Source organism: Pongo abelii, chromosome 6, assembly GCF_028885655.2.
Source record: "Pongo abelii isolate AG06213 chromosome 6, NHGRI_mPonAbe1-v2.0_pri, whole genome shotgun sequence".
Lineage (NCBI taxonomy): Eukaryota > Metazoa > Chordata > Mammalia > Primates > Hominidae > Pongo > Pongo abelii.
In genome coordinates this window covers 67,281,202-67,298,899 of record NC_071991.2, presented here as the reverse complement: position 1 = coordinate 67,298,899, position 17,698 = coordinate 67,281,202, and the positions used below count along the sequence as shown (strand labels likewise).

Below are 17,698 nucleotides of genomic sequence, written 5' to 3'. Positions count from 1 at the left end.
GATATGGAGGTAAGAATAAGACTTCCACTTTGGACATTTAAGTTTTAAAAAGCTGTGAGTCACTCAAGTGGTGACTTCAAGAGGGCAGCTCAGAGTTGCCCGGAGCTCAGAAGGTAAATCTGAAATAGAGCTATAAATTTCAAACTCATTAGCATTTGGAAAGGCATTTAAAGCCACAGTAATGGATGAGCAAGAAAAAGTCCTGGGGCTTAAGATCTTGAATAATCAAAATTTAAGCAGAAAGGAAGTTAAGGAGTATAAACATGACTAAAAAAGGAAAACAAAGGTGACTAAAAATGAGACCAGTGACATGAAAGAAAGGAGAAAATAGAGTTTCAAGAAGGAAAAGATGGCAAGACATGCGAAATAATGCTGACATCCCACGTAACAGTAGCTGGCTGGAGTAACATATAAACAGATTATTATGCCAAATGGATACTCTGCATGAACTGTATCTGACTAGTATTATCTTCCTTCAGTGGCAGATATGAATCTAGTGATAGACATCCAGGTACTTGCCACCCTTGATAATGACCAGCCCAAATAATTGGCCTTAACAATATATAGTTAATGTATCAGGCTCCTCCCATCAAAACTAAGCACTTTCTATTACTTCACGTAAGTACCATTAACATACCTGAGAAGTACACTGAACTCAAGTTAGGTAGATGTTAGGAAATTGATGGTATTGCTTATAAACAATATCATGCAAGCATAAAAGCAAGTCTCAGGAATTGTTACCTATTTTGCAGGACAGACTAAAGAGATCATAAGCTTTTGTTTTCAGGAAAATTCAAAACTTTCATGTTACGCATTCAACCAGGACATGGTCTTATGTAGCCAGCATTTCTAAATCATTACCAGCAGCCAAAGACAAATGTTATTCCTTTAAATTTACACACAGAACTTTACTCTGAAGGTTTATACTCAGGGAATAAGGAGTCCAAGACTACTATTCTCATCTGACATTAATTTTCCAATTGCTAAAAAACATAATCTTAACTGCATAGTTTTTAAAGTTTCTGTCCAAAAATGTTATTTTTATCTAACCTGATTTAGATAACACTAGGGTATAAGAAAATTTAAAACAAACTTTTGTCATAACCAAAAACCAAAGCACCTAACTATGGGCCAGAGACTTCTGGGGGATTAGGGGGAGGTTTCCATAAACCTGAAGTTCCCTCAGAAGCTTGGGTTTCAGGTGACCCTTTCAACACCATTTTCATAATAATGCTAAGACATTATTTAACTTTTCACTCTTGTTCTTTCATGTACACACAGTGACCTTTACAAAGTTACATAATGCTATGATGGTATCGATCTATCAGGTAATGAAACATATGCTTGTATATTTTCATGTTTTAAAAATTTCTTAGTTTTCACTTATAATACGTAAATATTTTAAAGAAAACCCACATAAACAAAAGCTCTTTAGAGTCTTCAATAATTTTTAAGAGTGTAACAGGGTCTTAAGACCAAAAATTTTGAAAACTACTGCTCTACGTTTTTTTACAGGTATGATCTGGTATGAGTTTAAGCTTACCCTGACAAAGTATCGCATGATCTTGTTCTGGAAATCTCCAGGAGGTAGCAATAAATATAGTAAGACCTCACACAAATCCCTTAGGAATCCTAAAAATAGAAAAAGTAGCTATCATAACATTAGAAAATATAAAGTCTACACTTCCTCTTGATATATAAGATACATAAAAAAGGTAGAAATAAGCAGTTCCCTGGTTATAATGGCTTATTATTTTAGTAATTAGTACACATCAGTATTCATTAAAAATTCCTTCATTATTCTCCAAGTAGTAACTATTCATTAATCAACTTAATTTTTTTTAATTTTGCTGTTTTAACCAGTTTTTTGAATCATAAAAAATTTCGTTACAAGTCTTTTTTCCCAAAATAGTTTTAGATGGACCAGGTACTTTGTAATTCTACCACACATTAATTAGCTTTCCATACTTAAAAGTTATTCACACATTTAAAAATATAGCTGTAATTCTTCTTTCAAGAAAAAACCTCCACCATCTCAGCAGGCTATAACAAAGGAAAAAAAGAGTACGCTCTTCTATTCTGCTGATTTAAGAGAGCTCAACTTACATAAAAGTATTGCACATCAGTATATCTATGTGTTACATTCTAAGTTACTGTAATATAAATTGACCCTTGAACAAAGAGTCTGAACTGCTCAGGTCCACCTATATGTGGATTTTTTTCAGTAAATATATTGGAAAATTTTTTAGATATTTGTGACAATTTAAAAAACTCAGAGATGAACCGCACAGCCTAGAAATATCAAAAAAAATTAACAAAAAGGTATGCCATGAATGCATAAAATATATGCAGATACTAGTCTATGTGTAAATCAATTGTTTACATTATTGATAAGGGTTATGGTTAACAGTCGGCTGTTAGTATGTAAGTTTTGGGGGGTCAAAAGTTATGCACAGAATTCTGTCTGCACAGAGAGTCAGTACCCCAAACCCTCTCACTGTTCAAGTGTCAACTATACTTCTTAACAGTGCTAATAAACTGGCCATTAAAAGCTGAATTATACAATAAACATAAAAAGAAAAGGGAAAAGAAGAAAGGAAGAACAAAGGAAATAAATAAAAATATTTAAAACATTTTCAAAATCTAAGAAAACAATTTCTACAACTAGAAGGGCTTTTCTATAGTTGTTCCTATGCTGACACTTCCTGGGAATATAATTGCATAAATGATCCTCTTAATTTAAAACTGTGCCAATTAACAGACTTAATACTTGCAAAACTGAGGAAGATAACATCCTCAGCTAAAACTTGTCTAGTGTAAACTCCTACCAATAAAAGACAAGCCCGTTGAAATCTATAAATTTTATTTGAAATCACTGTATCATTCCCTTAGGAAATATTTTATGGTAACAAGTATACTTCTGAAGCAAAAATAATAAATTCAAGAGGAAGAGAAATTACTACAGATAAAAAAAATCAGTTATAAAATGTTTGTGTTTGCTATATTTTAAAAGTAGATTGATAATTTCTTTTCTTTTTTTTAGACAGGGTCTCACTCTCATCACTCAGGCTGGAGTGCAGTAGCATGATCACAGGTCACTGCAGCCTTGACTTCCCAGGCTCCGGTGATTCTCCCACCTCAGCCAGCTGATGTTTCGTACTTTTGGTAGAGACAGGGTTTCGCCATGTTGCCTAGGCTGGTCTTGAACTCCTGGGCTCAAGCAATCCAGGCCCTTCGGCCTCCCAAAATGCTGGGATTACAGGCATGAGCCACTGCACCCAGCCAGGACCAGTAATTATTAAAGATGACCTTTAAAGAAGAAAACAGAATCTGGAAACTACTTTTAAGAGTTACAAAATAAAATAAAATGAATAGCATCTTTACTATGCTACCTGCCCTAAGTAAGAATAATTTTACCCTTAGATTTGTTCACTGGTTCTGCTAACTTGACTCTAGCCAGCTACTATTGTCAAAAAAGTTAAATTGAAAGAAAACCTTCTTCATCTTTGGGGGAAGTGCACACTAGATCACGGCAAATCTCCTTCTCCATTTCAACTTCAACTTCAAAGAAGGTATCTACAAGATCTTCTGCTGTACCTAAAGAAAAACAATTCAAGATATATAAAATGATGAAAGGAAAACAGATTTTTAAATCCTAGTTTTCAAATGGAATAAAGATATTACCTTTTACTTGATCATCTTTCTCTGTTATTTTCTGTTGAGCCTTTCTGAATACTCGTAAGTGTGTGCCAAAATCATCTACAATGCGTGTAGTAAAATAAGGTTGCCAGTCTATTTCTTTTGACCTTATAAAAAACACATTACATAAAAGGATTATATAAATGCTTTATCAGAAAATATAAATTCATTTTAATGACTACTGACAAACGACATGATTATCTGAGACTGTAAATTTAAATTGAGATTTTCATTCATTATTACCTGTTAGTATTGTTTCACAAGATCCAAAGTAAATCAAATCTACTTCACTAAGTCTTCTAACAATATTACTTGAATTATTTTATGTGCCAAAGCTTAAAACTACTATCTAAAGACTTAAAATAGAAAAAGAAATTAATTTTTTTCCAGTTAAATTTGAAGTGAATCTGACAACAGTATACCATGTAATTTCTCAGCCCCAACATAAGAATACATAACGAATTCTGAATAGTTTTGTTTGCTTTTAAAAGAGCATTTCAAACATTTCTTGGTTTCTTGTGAACTCTTTCTGAATTCTCCACATTCATCTTTTTAGCTATGCAACACGTGTTCTGAACGTTCTGTTTGAATACACTAGCACTTAAAAACTTGGCCATGGCCAGGCACAGTGGCTCACGCCTGTAATCCCAACACTTTGGGAGGCTGAGGCAGGAGGATCACTTGAGTCCAGAAGTTCAAGACCAGCCTAGTTGACATGGTGAAACTGTCTCTACAAAAATTACAAAAATTAGCCAGGTATGGTGGCATGCACCTATAGTCCCAGCTGCTAGGGAGGCTGAAGTGGGAGGATCACCTGAGCCCAGGAGGTCAACGCTGCAGTGAGCTGTGACCACACCACTGCATTCGAGCCTGGGTAACAGAGCTATCGCACCAAAAAAAAAAAAAAAGCCTTAACCGTTAGAAATAACTAATTAGAAGGAAATGGTACGAAGAATGATGTAAAATATCACACATATAAAAGCCTTTAGAATACTCATGAAAAAGGTGATTACTAATTTTAGGAAGTCACCTAGTCTTCTATCTCAAAAGCAACAGACCTCAAAAGATACTGTTAATTCAGTATACCAGTGAAACAGGTAAAAAACACAATAGATAACTCAAAAACAATTTATCTCTCTCCTTGGATTGGGTGATTTTTTAATATAATGTTCTTTTTCATAAAATCGCACTAAAATTAATTCACCCAGGAATATACCAAGTAGATAGAAAACAAAGAGTCTATTCATGAAGATGCTGGACAATGGAGGAACCAAAAAAGTACACCATAATTCATTATGGTAATTACCCACACATACAATAAAAAGGCTAGTGAAGAAGCTGACTTAATTACTATTACATTTTGGAAAAAAAAAAAAAGCCTTAAAGAGTCAGTATGATGTTGAAAAATAAATGGCTGTTTTCAAGTAAAAAATAAGTTATTAACACTAACGTTTGTTGTATGCATGAAACTAAAGAGAAAGCCATAAGTATATGAACATGAAAACAAATTAACATAAAAAGGTGGATCCCTAAGCTCAGTAATCCGAGGATGAATTAATTAACATTATTTAGAATATAAGAGCCATGCATATAAGCATATAACTAAACTTGGTAACAATATTCAGTCTCAACATAAACCTAAAATAAAAACTTAAACCTAGCAGTCTCTAGAAACTCTTTTTTCTTATTTAAAAAAAAAATCACAATCTGTGTAAGCATCTTTCAAAAATCTTTACATGAATATTTATTCAAAATCATCCATACTTGAAAATTTTATAAAAACAAAATTTACTTAGTATAGGCCATAGCTCATTTAATCCATAAAAGGTTCATTTTGACAAATTTAGAAGAAAGCAGAATATATAATCTTTCAAGTTACATCTGTCCTGTTTCATGGTACAATGCTGTTTATTTAATTTACTGAAACTTTCAAACAAAATAAATTTTACCAATTTAGAAGACATTTTAAATCCATCTTGATTCATTATAGAGGATGTAATGACATTTTAAACGAATAAAATTATCAAGCAATGCAAATACATACAAATGATTTTAAATTTGATGTACAGATTTCTATTTTCAATACAGAAATATGTTGAGGGTAGGAAAAATAGGAAAAACGGTACCGATATCTCTTTCTGAGGTTATTATTTTCCTTCTGCTTGACTTATTTCCACTGACTTCATGCAAACTTAATATAAATCTCAAAAGAACTTTCTAGATTAGGAAGAACAATAGCACACTGCTTCCCATTTATAAATTAGAAGGATACATACTAACAATTTCTAGTAATGTTTGTCTTAACAAAATTGGAAAATACTTTGATGACAGTGAAGTACTTTCTAAAATCATCACATGATAAATATGTAATAAATGCAATGTGAAAATGAGTAAGAAATATTTCATTTATGTAATAGCCATACTTCTACTGCATCTACTACATAGCTTTCTACTAGAGCTCTTAATATCAATTATTCTTACATTATGCCAACAGTCAAAACTCTTTTTCACTTTGCTTAAAATATTCCCCCATATAATTCTTAGTCTAGTAAAACAATCAGGCTATTACATAATGCATCTTATTACCAACACTTGAGCTTTATTATTACTAATAAGCTGTAATTTCTTGAATTTAAAAATAAAAGAACACAATCCCTATATGACCAAAAAAAGTGATACAATTAACCCTAGCTTGAAAAAATTTACAATAGGCCCCTGAAGCTTATGTATCTTGACAGAATGGTTGCAAGAAAGCATTAAGAAGGTTAACTAGGAATGCAAACAACTAATGCAATTTTAATTGAAAGCACAAAAGCAAAACAAAACTATAAAGTGTGTCTCTCTGAACATAAATTTTGCATGCCCTTATCTCTGTCTCTAATGCTACCATCCTATCCCTCCCCACCATTCTACTTATAGGTCTCCCACATCCACTCGTCTCCCTTGCATTCCAATTTCCATAAAGCAGTCAAATTTTTAAAATAGGATATATACAGCTTTAAAACTGCAATAACACCCCATTATTATTAGGACTAAGCACAAACACCTTCTCTAAGATCTTCCATACCGGACAGCCTTGTGTATTTCCGCATCACCATCTATTTCACCCTCTCCCTTCCTCTTTGTTATGCAGATCCACAGGCTTTCTTTCCATTTGTCAAGTGCAAATATGCCCCTTTTACTCTCAGTGCCTCTGGACAGACTATTCCCTTCACCAAATTTGCTTGGCACTGCCTACTCTCCATAAATTTTCCTTCTCTCCCCCCATTCACTTGACAATTCCCACTTACACATTAAAGTTCATCTAAAATGTCAATTCCACATGCCAACCTTCATTGACCCCCACCCTCTCCACTATTCCTTCAGACTAGGTTCTGTCTCCAGTTATGCATTCTAATAATACCAAACTTTCCACTTTTTATAGCTCTTACAACCTACAGTTGAATTATTTGCTGTTAGAACATTAATCTCAGTAAGGCACGGATTGACTGTGTCTGTTTTTTTGTTTGTTCATTTTGTTTGTTTTTTTTCAACAGAGTCTCACTATGTTGTCCAGGTTGGAATGCCATGACTATTCACATGCATATTCACAGTGCAGCCTCAAACTGCTGGGCTCAAGTGATCCTCCTACCTCAGCCTTCTGAGTAGCTGGGAGTACAGGCACATACCACTGCACTCAGCCAGCTGTGTTTGTTTTATTCATAGCTGTATCCCCCGTGGAAAAGCAATGTTTCGAACATTATTAGAGGCACTCAATGCATATTGATTTATTGATTCCTTTTTCAGGTCAGAGCACTGTTTACAATGGGTGTTTGGAGAATGGCAACAGGAGGCACAAACAACAATTGCTTCCTTACTCCTTAAAGTGTTAAAGTAGAATATGTACTGAGAAGCTCTTTTTGCCCCATGGCTACTTAATGCCAATCCCTTAAAAAGGCAAGTAAAGTCCCAAATATGTGGTTGAGTTTAGGATTATAAATTGCCTCACTTGTTCTATCTATTCTAAGCAGTGTACAGCTCATCATCAGTAGCACAAAACACTACCAAAATCAAGTATTTCTGGAAAACGCACTGGACTGACACAGATGCCTTTGATTCTAACAAAAGACTCCCCCAAATGATGAGTCTTTTACTCAAATCAAAGGCATCTGTGCCAGTCTATGAAATTCAGCAAGTCACATCATTTCCCACAGTTTGTTTTCTCTAACAACACTTACTACATCTTTGAGTCTATGATTATATTAGCTACATAAAACCACACATATACATACACAGGGATGGAGTGTATAAAAAACTGGTAATTGCGCAGTAGGTAAATTTAAATATTTGATCAAAAGAGGGAGCCATGAATATATTTCACTTTAACTTCAATTATATAAATCTTCCTGTGTAGGACTAAGACTTTTTCTTTGGTTAAGGCTCTGCTGAGTGGTATTAACATGGCCTGGGTCTTGAAAAAACTACGAACTGTTCCTACACTGCAAAACCTATGGTTTCCAGTTTCTTTAAAATGGCATGGCAATAAAGACATTTGTGAACAAATCTGCATGCAGAGTCCTTGAAGACTTTCAAATTTCATAGTTCCCTTTCGCTCACTTAATTCAATTACACTCTTCAACCAGCTGTGAGTAACTCCAAAGCAAGTGACTTGGTTTTCATAGAAACTACCTTGTCATATTCCTATTTCTTCAATCTAAGTTGAGTGTTAATTAAACTACCTGATTATCATAAAAAGTATAACTGGGATATTTAGGCTTAAAAACAAATACAACTTTTTTTCAACATGTTTGATTATCTGTCTCCTCTAAATCACCAATATTCAGGTCACACCACAGACTAATTGTATCAGATTTTCTGGAGATGGGGTCCAGGTATCACACAACTGACTTTTGATAAGCATAAAACTCCAAGGGTGGAAACAGAAGTGGATAGATGTAATAGAGCCTAGTCTTAATGCTAAGATTACCAGTCAGTATAGCATACAAAGGGGATGGAGAGCACTGGCTAACCAAACATCAGTTAAAAGAACTTTCACTGCAATAGCACAGAATTGGAACCATTTCAAAATCAGCTTAAAATTTTGTTGACGAGAACCACACACACAAAGACTATAGATTAAGTGATATGTCGTAATATAAAGAGGCTTCATTAAAGAGGCTACACTTAAATCTTGATGAAAGAGCAGTATTTATATGAGAGAAGAAAGGACACAGGAATGAGCAGAAGAGGGGAATGAGCATGATAAATATATATGCAAGGGTCATCTTATAGACTTGCCTGACTAGAGGAGAGGGTGATCATTTGGCAGTAAAGGCGATCTTCACATTCATGGCAGAATACTTTCCTGGAAAAGGTGCCTTATGTCAAAATGATAAAAGTAAAAGCTGCTTTTTCCACAGAAAACAATCCTATAATAAATGTTACACTCCTGATGCCACATTAGTTTTTCAGAGAAATGACTACGAAGACCTTTTTTAAAAACAGTAAGAATGGTATACTATATACTGCATAATGTGTAGGCATACATATAGACACTATATGTACAACACACACACACACACACATATACAGACAGAGGTCCACAGAATCTTAGTATTTTAGAACTGAAAGGAATCTCAAGGGAAAAGCTATATACATATATACATACACAAACACACACACACACGCACATTAAGACTTGGCCTTTTTAAAGGTATGTTAATAAGATCAATATAATAACCAATCACACAAAATTATAATAATATGTATTAATATTCTACAAAAGGTCTTTATCTTCTATGTAAAAAAATAGAAATTTTTGAAAAATCATTAAAATAGAATCCCTAGTTTTTCTGGGTAGATTTTTGACAAGTAACTTTGAATAGATTTTGAGAAAAGTTTTACTCCATTAGAGGGCCTTTTGATCAATTGACTTACAGACTTTTTTTTGTTGAGAGAAAGCAACTGAGTGGCTTATCTGTGAAAGAAAAAAAATCCTTCTCCTGAGCCTCTGAATCAGATACTAAGTCCCCCTCTTAATTCACTATTAGAAAGGATATACTACTCTTCACTCTAAATACATAATCCTTTACTTGTTTCCATCCTTCAGAGTCCTTGAAGAACTACTTTGTTAACGGTGTCAAAAACTCAGGCTGAAATTGAATTTGGGTAAAATTGTAAAGGCACAGAATTGTAAGCTTCATTTTGAATCCACTAAATCAATCCCCCCTACGTCAATTCAGTCATAAATACTACATGTTACCATAACCATCTCTCTAGAGTCCCCTTTTTACCCTTTTATCATCCACTTTAAGGATTTAGTTGTCAGTATTGATTAAAATAATGAAACTAATTTGACCTTCTTCACAAACATTCCTGAACTTAAAGTAAATGTATGATTACCCCTACCATAGTCCTCAAAAATATATGGGGAATTCTTTCATAGGAGCTAAATTAGCAACCACACAAGGAAATAAATCTCATTACTTCAGGTTTACAAATCTGCCTCTGCCCCCTCTTCACTTAGCTGTATCCTCTCCAACTGTGAGCTGGAGTAGGCAAACAATTGTGTACTTCTCTTCCTATTTCCATGTTCAGTGACTTTGTGCTGATAGCTTAAAACTGAATTCAAGTGGTGGGAGAACTTACACTTCAGAAAACTTAAAAAAAAATCAAACTCATAACACTACAGATTTATTGTTTTCAGCATTCTATAAAGAACAGCAATAGTCTGGTTATACAAAAACTTCTTATTTCATTGATACAAGGGTTTTAATCATCGAGAAAAGATTAGTAAATGTATTTTATGTTTAGAATCAAGCATTCTTTCTGATCATTTAGAAATATATTAAAAGGTTTAAGTAAATTTTGTTATCCTACTATAAGACCCCTACTAATAAAACAATAGATATGAAGAGTACTTTAATCAAAAGTAAATTAACTCTAATTAGCAATCCTATATACTTAAAAAAAAATAACTCCCCAAATGGTATTCAAAATGTGGAGTGTGATGGAGTATGTTAGTGTGTGTTTTGGGAGGAGACATGATTGAAAAGAAATCAAGATTAGTAACAACCTGACCAGAGAATCTTACTATTTTAGAACTGAAAGGGATCTCAAATCACTACCACAATTCCCTGTAATTTCAGAGCCAGAATATAAATTACATATTCTAGGAGACACAGTGAGACCAAGGTTTTGTTAAACAAAACAGGGTTCCGGGAAGCGGAGGTTGCAGTGAGCCGAGATTGCCCAATTGTACTCCAGCCTGGGTGACAGGGCGAGACTCTGTCTCAAAAACAAAAACAAACAGGGTTCTTAACTTTCAGTTCAGTGTTCTTTCTACTCTACCATAACAAGAAAACAAAACATCCTGATTCATAGAAGTGATAAGCAAACTTAGGCATGCAGTTTTATATGACTGTATTAAAGGAAATGGTATTTAGTGAGCTATAACACTGCTTAAGAAGTGCAGTCCTATATCCTATATTTCAATGCTTCAAAGAGATTCCAATATCCAGATGTTCTGAAGGACTTAGATCTCAGAAAATAGTAAAAAATTTATACGGAAGTACACACATAAAGTACAGTCATCATTTCAGGAGTACAAAAAACAAGACGTGAACACCTTAGTTAAGATAAAATACAGGAAAAAAAATAACATGGGGCTAAGTGCACATCTTCTTAAGTATGTTAAAGTATAGAAAATTAAACTCATGATGTTAACTATTTTAGTAAACAGGAGTATTAACAAAACTATTAAAACTAAGATCTAAGTCCTTCAGAACATCTGGATATTTCTTCTATAGTGAAATGTCTATTCAAATTATTTCCCCATTTTTTAATTACGTTACTTGTCATTTTATTATTGAGTGTGCTGCTGCTTTTTTTTAATACATACTTTTAATTCTGGGATACATGTGCAGAACGTGCAGGTTTGTTACATAGGTATACACGTGCCATGGTGGTTTGCTGCACCCATCAACCTGTCACCTACATTAGGTACTTACCCTAATGCTATCCCTCCCCTTGCCCCCCACCCCGCAACAGGCCCCCGTGTGATGTTCCCCTCCCTGTGTCCATGTGTTCTCATCGTTCGACTCCCCACGCATGGGTGAGAACATACGGTGTTTGGTTTTCTGTTCTTGTGTTAGTTTGCTGAGAATGATGGTTTCCAGCTTCATCCACGTCCCTGCAAAGGATATGTACTCTGCTTGTTTTTATAAATATAGTTTTATTGGACAGTTATGCTCATTTATTTGCATTTTGTCCATAGCTGCTTTTGTGCTACAATGGCAGAATTTACTAGCTGTGACAGAAAGGATGTGGCCTACAAATCCTAAAATCGTTGCTGTTTGGCTCTCTAGAAAAAAAGTTTGCTGATTCCTGCAATAGACAGTTTATAGCCATTAAAATATATAAGAAGAATTACAAATATATAGAAAATATATTAGAATCAAAACTGTACAAAGTAGCATATGCTGTATGATTTTTAGCTATATAAAAATTGTGACTATGTATGCACAGCTAAGACATTAAAAGGAAATACACTAAAACATTAACAGTGGTCTTTGGATTGTGGGTCTATGGCTGAAAATAGCTAATTCAGAAAATCTAAAGAAGAAAATTGCATTTTACAAAATAGGTATATATTACTTTACAGCCAGAAACAGAAACATTTGGTTGTCAGTAATAAAGATACCGAGGATGACTTTTTAAAAAATTAATTTATTTGCCACTTTTCTATTCTTTGTGTTCTTGTGAACGAAAACATAAGAATTGTTTTTTCAACTATAGATAACAATTTTGTATAGGCAGCCACTATCTGGAAACAAATGCTTACTACCATGGTTTGTACATGATGGAACAGTAAATACCCAATAAATTATTGTTAATAGAGTTCCAATAAATTATTGTTAATAGAGTTCCCACTTGTGACTTCCATGTTAATTTTTTCCACACATTTTAATATGCTCCCATTGGGTCTATGAACATTTCATTTTTCATAGACACTGGGAAAAAAGTATGATTGAAAACAAACCATCTATCTGTAGAACAAATCACATATCTACAGAAAATATACAAATGACCAATAAGCACATGATAAGATTCTCGATATCATTAGCTATCAGGGAAATGCAGATTAAAATGATAATGTAATACTACTTCACACTCACTAAGATGGTAACAAGAAGACAGACAATAATAACTTAAGTGTTGGTCAAAGAGGAGCCTTCATACACTGCTGGTGGAAACGTAACAAAATACAGCCACTATGAAAAAGTTTGCAGTTCCTCAAAAGACTGATCATATAATCCAGAAATTATATTCCTAGGTATATACCCAAGACAAATGGAAACATTTGTCCCTCAAAAACTTGTACATGAATACTCATAGTAGCATTATTCATATGATTCAAAGAGTAGAAACAACCTAAATGCCCCTTTACTGATGAAAAACAAATGTGGTATGTGTTCAATGGAATATTATTCAGCAATAAAAAATAAGAACTAATTTATGCCACAACATGAATGAACCTTGAAAACATAATGCTAAGTAAAAGAAACAGGAAAAAAGACCACATATATTATTTCATTCATATAAAATGCTCAGAATAGGCAAATCCATAGAGACAAAAAAAAAGATTAGTGGTTACCTAGAGCTAGAAGCTTGGGGAAACGCAGAAGTGACTGACAATGGATATAAGGTTTCTTTGTGAAGTTATTAAAATGTTCTTAAATTTATTGTGATGAAAGCTGTACAACGCTTAACTAAAGCTACTGACTTTAAGTGGGTGAACTGTATAGTTTGTGAATTGTATCAGTTAATAATGAACTATTACCCCAGGTCTATTCCACAGATCATAAAAACATTAGGCTGGGCGCGGTGTCTCATGCCTGTAATCCCAGCACTTTGGGAGGCTGAGGCCAGTGGATTGCCTGAGCTCAGGAGCTCGAGACCAGCCTGGGCAATGTGGTGAAACCCTGTCTCTACTAAAACACAAAAAATTAGCCGGGAGTGGCAGCGTCCACCTGTAATCCCAGCTACTCAGGAATCTGAGACAGGAGAATCGCTTGAACCTGAGAGGCAGAAGTTGCAGTGAGCCGAGATCGTGCCACTGCACTCCAGCCTAGGTGACAGAACGAGAATCTGTCTCAAAACAAAAACAAAAAACATTAACTATTTCCCCTTCTTTTAAATATTTAGATAAAATTTCTAATTTTAAATTAGTTTGTAATTGTTTTTGCTGTACTGTAATAAATATAACTGTCTTTCCAAGTAATGTCAGTTTTTACCCAAATTTCATATGGCAAAGAATATAAAATGGTAAAAGAAAAAAAAGGATAAAACTTTGTTGCAAATGTTCACTATTTGAGTTTTGTTTGCCTTTTAACAAGTGTAGGGATATACCATTTATTTTCATTATTTCTATGGCAAAAGGTAGTAAGAAAATTGGTAAAACTTCAAGAACACATTCCCTATCATTCCCTGTGATACTGTATCATTAGTATCACAGCCAGCGAATCCTGAAACCTATGTATCTATCCCTCCTCCCTCTACGGGAAGATCCTTCAGGAAGGAGCACAGTGGCATTAGCATATACCTACTTTCACCGGGGGGCGCAGTGACTCACGCCTGTAATCCCAGCACTTTGGGAGGCTGAGGCAGGCGGATCACGAGGTCAGGAGTTCGAGGCCAGCCTGACCTACATGGTGAAACGCCGTCTCTACTAAAAATACAAAAATTAGTCGGGTGTAGTGGTGTGCGCTTATAATATCAGCTACTCAGGAGGCTGGGGCAGAAGAATTGCTTCAACCTGGGATACAGAGGTTGCAGTGAGCTGAGATCGTGACACTGCACTCCAGCGCTCATGCCACTGCACTCCAGCCTGGGTGACAGGGCGAAACTCTGTCTCAAAAAAAAAAAAAAAAAAAAAAAAAAAAAGAATATATTATGTACTTTCTGCTAATCTTGGGTTAAGGGGAACAATGATGGAGGGATTTACCACCCACATTTCACTTTCAAGATCAACAACAAGGTTGCTTGTTATAGTTTCTACTATACTATCCTTATCTTCTTTTTTAGAAATTTGCTCATACTATTCTTATTTCCTAACAAGTCCTTTCCTCTCTATCTACCCAAATAACCCATTCTTGAAAACCAGTTTTGGTCTCAATTCCGTTGAGGTCTTCATCAGCTACTCTGGTTCACTCTATCGCTACATGACAAACCGCTCTCAATACCACAGAAATGATTGTTTTATTTCTCTATGTTTCATGTGCCTTAATTTTACCCTCTCCACCTCCCTTGCTCTACAAAAAAAAAAAAAAAAAAAAAAATAGCTAACACAGGGTCAAAGAATCTGTGTACACAACCTAGGAACATAATAGCAACAACAATAACAGAGAAGTTAACTTTACTGAACACTTAATATGTGCCAGCTTATAGAGGCACAGAGTCAAGTGATTTGCTAAAAATGTCATTTATTGGTTGGCAAATACTTTACTAAATGTTTCACCCACATCATCTCATTTTCCCCTTACAACTCTAAGATTGCTACAAGTATTAGTATTACTATTTTACAGAGACATTAAAAATTTTCTTTTCGATACACTACAACTTAATGGTAGAGATAGAATTATAGATTTTCTGACACAGGCCAAGGCTATCTGTATCACACTATAATATCTTATTTAAAGGGTGAATAAAAATACATGGGTTATCCAGGATTCATCCCCTAAGGCTCCCGTCTAATCCAAACCCAAATTCCACAGAGAAGAACTCAAGGGTGCTGGAGGAAAGTTTCCTTCCCCAAGCTGGTACTGGAATAACAAGTACTAATACTAAATAAGACGTTATCACTACAAAGTACGCTCCCACACATGATGTCATTTAATCCTAACAACCACCTGATAAGGAGATACAAGTTATCATCTCCAGACAAAAAATGTATGTGTTTTGTCCACTCAAGGCCAAGAGCTTAAGAAGTAATAAAGCTAAGCTCAAATCCACAGCTTCGGAATCAAAACATACATTATTTTCTTCCCATCTTTCAAAATTAAGCACTTCATTTTACAGTGACATTCTCTAATTGTTTCTCAAAGTTGATGAATAAATACAAACACTAAAAATCATACGTTCTAAACATTTTCTGAGTTCATGACCCTTTAAAAAAATCAAACCTATGAAATCACTGGATAGGAAAAAAAAAAAAAAAACCCAGTTTTTTTCCAGGTTTGTGGGCCCCTGTTAAGAGCCCTATAAAGGACTGTAAGTTAAAGAATAGAGGTGATAATTTTTGCGGCTATCATATGCTTCACAGTATATAGCAGACAGCACAGAATAAGGATTTTTGAAGTATATGAATGATTGTAAACAGACTAATTTTCTTGATATTGGCACTGGAAGTCATGGAGCCTCTAGTAAGTCATATATTTGTGTAGTAATAGAAAAAGCCAATGTAGGAAAGTCATTAACAGAGAAGGAACAAACCAACAATTAATGAGTTTTACTGCATGCTAAGAACTTTATTTGATACCATTTTTTAGACTCAAAGCAGCCTCTAAAGTAGTTATTATCTATATTGTTTTAATTTGCCAGAAACTTAAGGTAAATGGTCAAGGAAAGATATTAATTTAGATCAGTGTAGGATGGAAAAAACCTTACTTTTTCACTAGGCTTGATAGCACTGAATGTTTTCAAAAGAAAAAAAAACTTAAGACCTAAAGTGAAAAGAAAGGTGACTAGGGGATCAAAAACAGGGAAAGTATTGCAATAACAGGAAAGAAGAGCAGGAAACTAAGATAAATAACCTAGATTATAAAATATTTGAGTGGGAGAAAAAATACCAAACTTAAGAACAATTTGATTCTAATTCTAACTCACTAGATAACATTAGACTAACCACTTTACCTTTCTGGACCTTAGCTTCCTCATCAGTAAAATTATGGGTATTGGATGGCATAAAAACTTAAATTTCTAAATTCCTTCACAATTTTCAAAACACTGTCACAGGTATTTCATTTCACTCCACTGAGCAGGGACTTTGTTTTATTCACTGCTGTATCCCCAGCATCTGGTTGGTACAAAGTATGCCCAAAATATTAGTTGAATAAGACAAATTTTGATCCTGACAATTATCCTGAGAGGAACACAGAACAGGGCAGTTATTATTACACTTATTTTACATATGAGAAAAACCAAGGTTCAGAGTTTAAAGACACTTGCTCACAGTCCCGTAGCTAGAGGTGGAGCTAGAATGCAAACTCAAGTTTTCAGATTACTAGTTCAAATCTCTTTCCAGGTCTAAAATGTGTTACACATTTTTATATATTTTTCAACAGTCAGGCACAAGAATAATGAATTCTTCTTATTCTCACCCTTTCAAAGAAAAAAAAAGTCATCAGGATAGTGTTACTATAGAAAGCAATAAATAAATATTTAGAAGAGTTATCTGAAAGAATACCTAACACTCAATAATGGTGCATATGAAATAAAAGAGATTAAATTCAAGTTCTGACTTTCTTTGATTATACCAATTATATGTTCTGTGTTCCACAGTGAGTCTGCATCTGTAATTCTGTCTGCTTACTTTGTAAATTCTTGCTCCTAATCACGAGGAGGAGGAGCACAAATCTATCTCTGTAACTATTATTGTTCAAATCATAAAACTTGTGCGAGGCTCCCCAATGAGGCTGGGAAACACATCCGATGCCCTTCCTCTAGCCAACTCCAAATCTAAAGCTTTAGAATCAATGGAGATAGAGGAAAGGGCCTGAGAGGGCAGCATGGCTGGAAATACCTAGCAGGGCAATCTTTGCGTGTGATGGTAGCAACATATTTTAATGGAATAAAAAAAAAAATCTACAAACTCATCCAAACATAAAATCTTTCTTTCAAAAATAAATAATTTCTAGAACACAAGTATTCCCTTTCACATAACGTTGCCCATTAAAAGGCTTTCAAAAAGTTAGACATCAATGATGGGGGGGAAAAAAAGCCTTCAAAAATAAAAATGAAA

General features: G+C 34.4%; 1 protein-coding gene across 8 annotated transcripts in view; it reads right to left on the bottom strand.

Moving 5' to 3' along the window:
• Window positions 1-17,698, bottom strand: part of SNX13 (sorting nexin 13) — a 159,561-nt gene that overhangs the window by 91,009 nt on the left and 50,854 nt on the right. For all 8 annotated transcript variants that reach the window (XM_054559055.1, XM_054559053.2, XM_054559054.2 and 5 more), the window contains 3 exon segments: window positions 3,685-3,806; window positions 3,496-3,597; window positions 1,544-1,632 (listed from right to left, as the gene is read on the bottom strand). In XM_054559055.1, coding sequence (XP_054415030.1) covers window positions 1,544-1,632; window positions 3,496-3,597; window positions 3,685-3,806 — 313 coding nt within the window.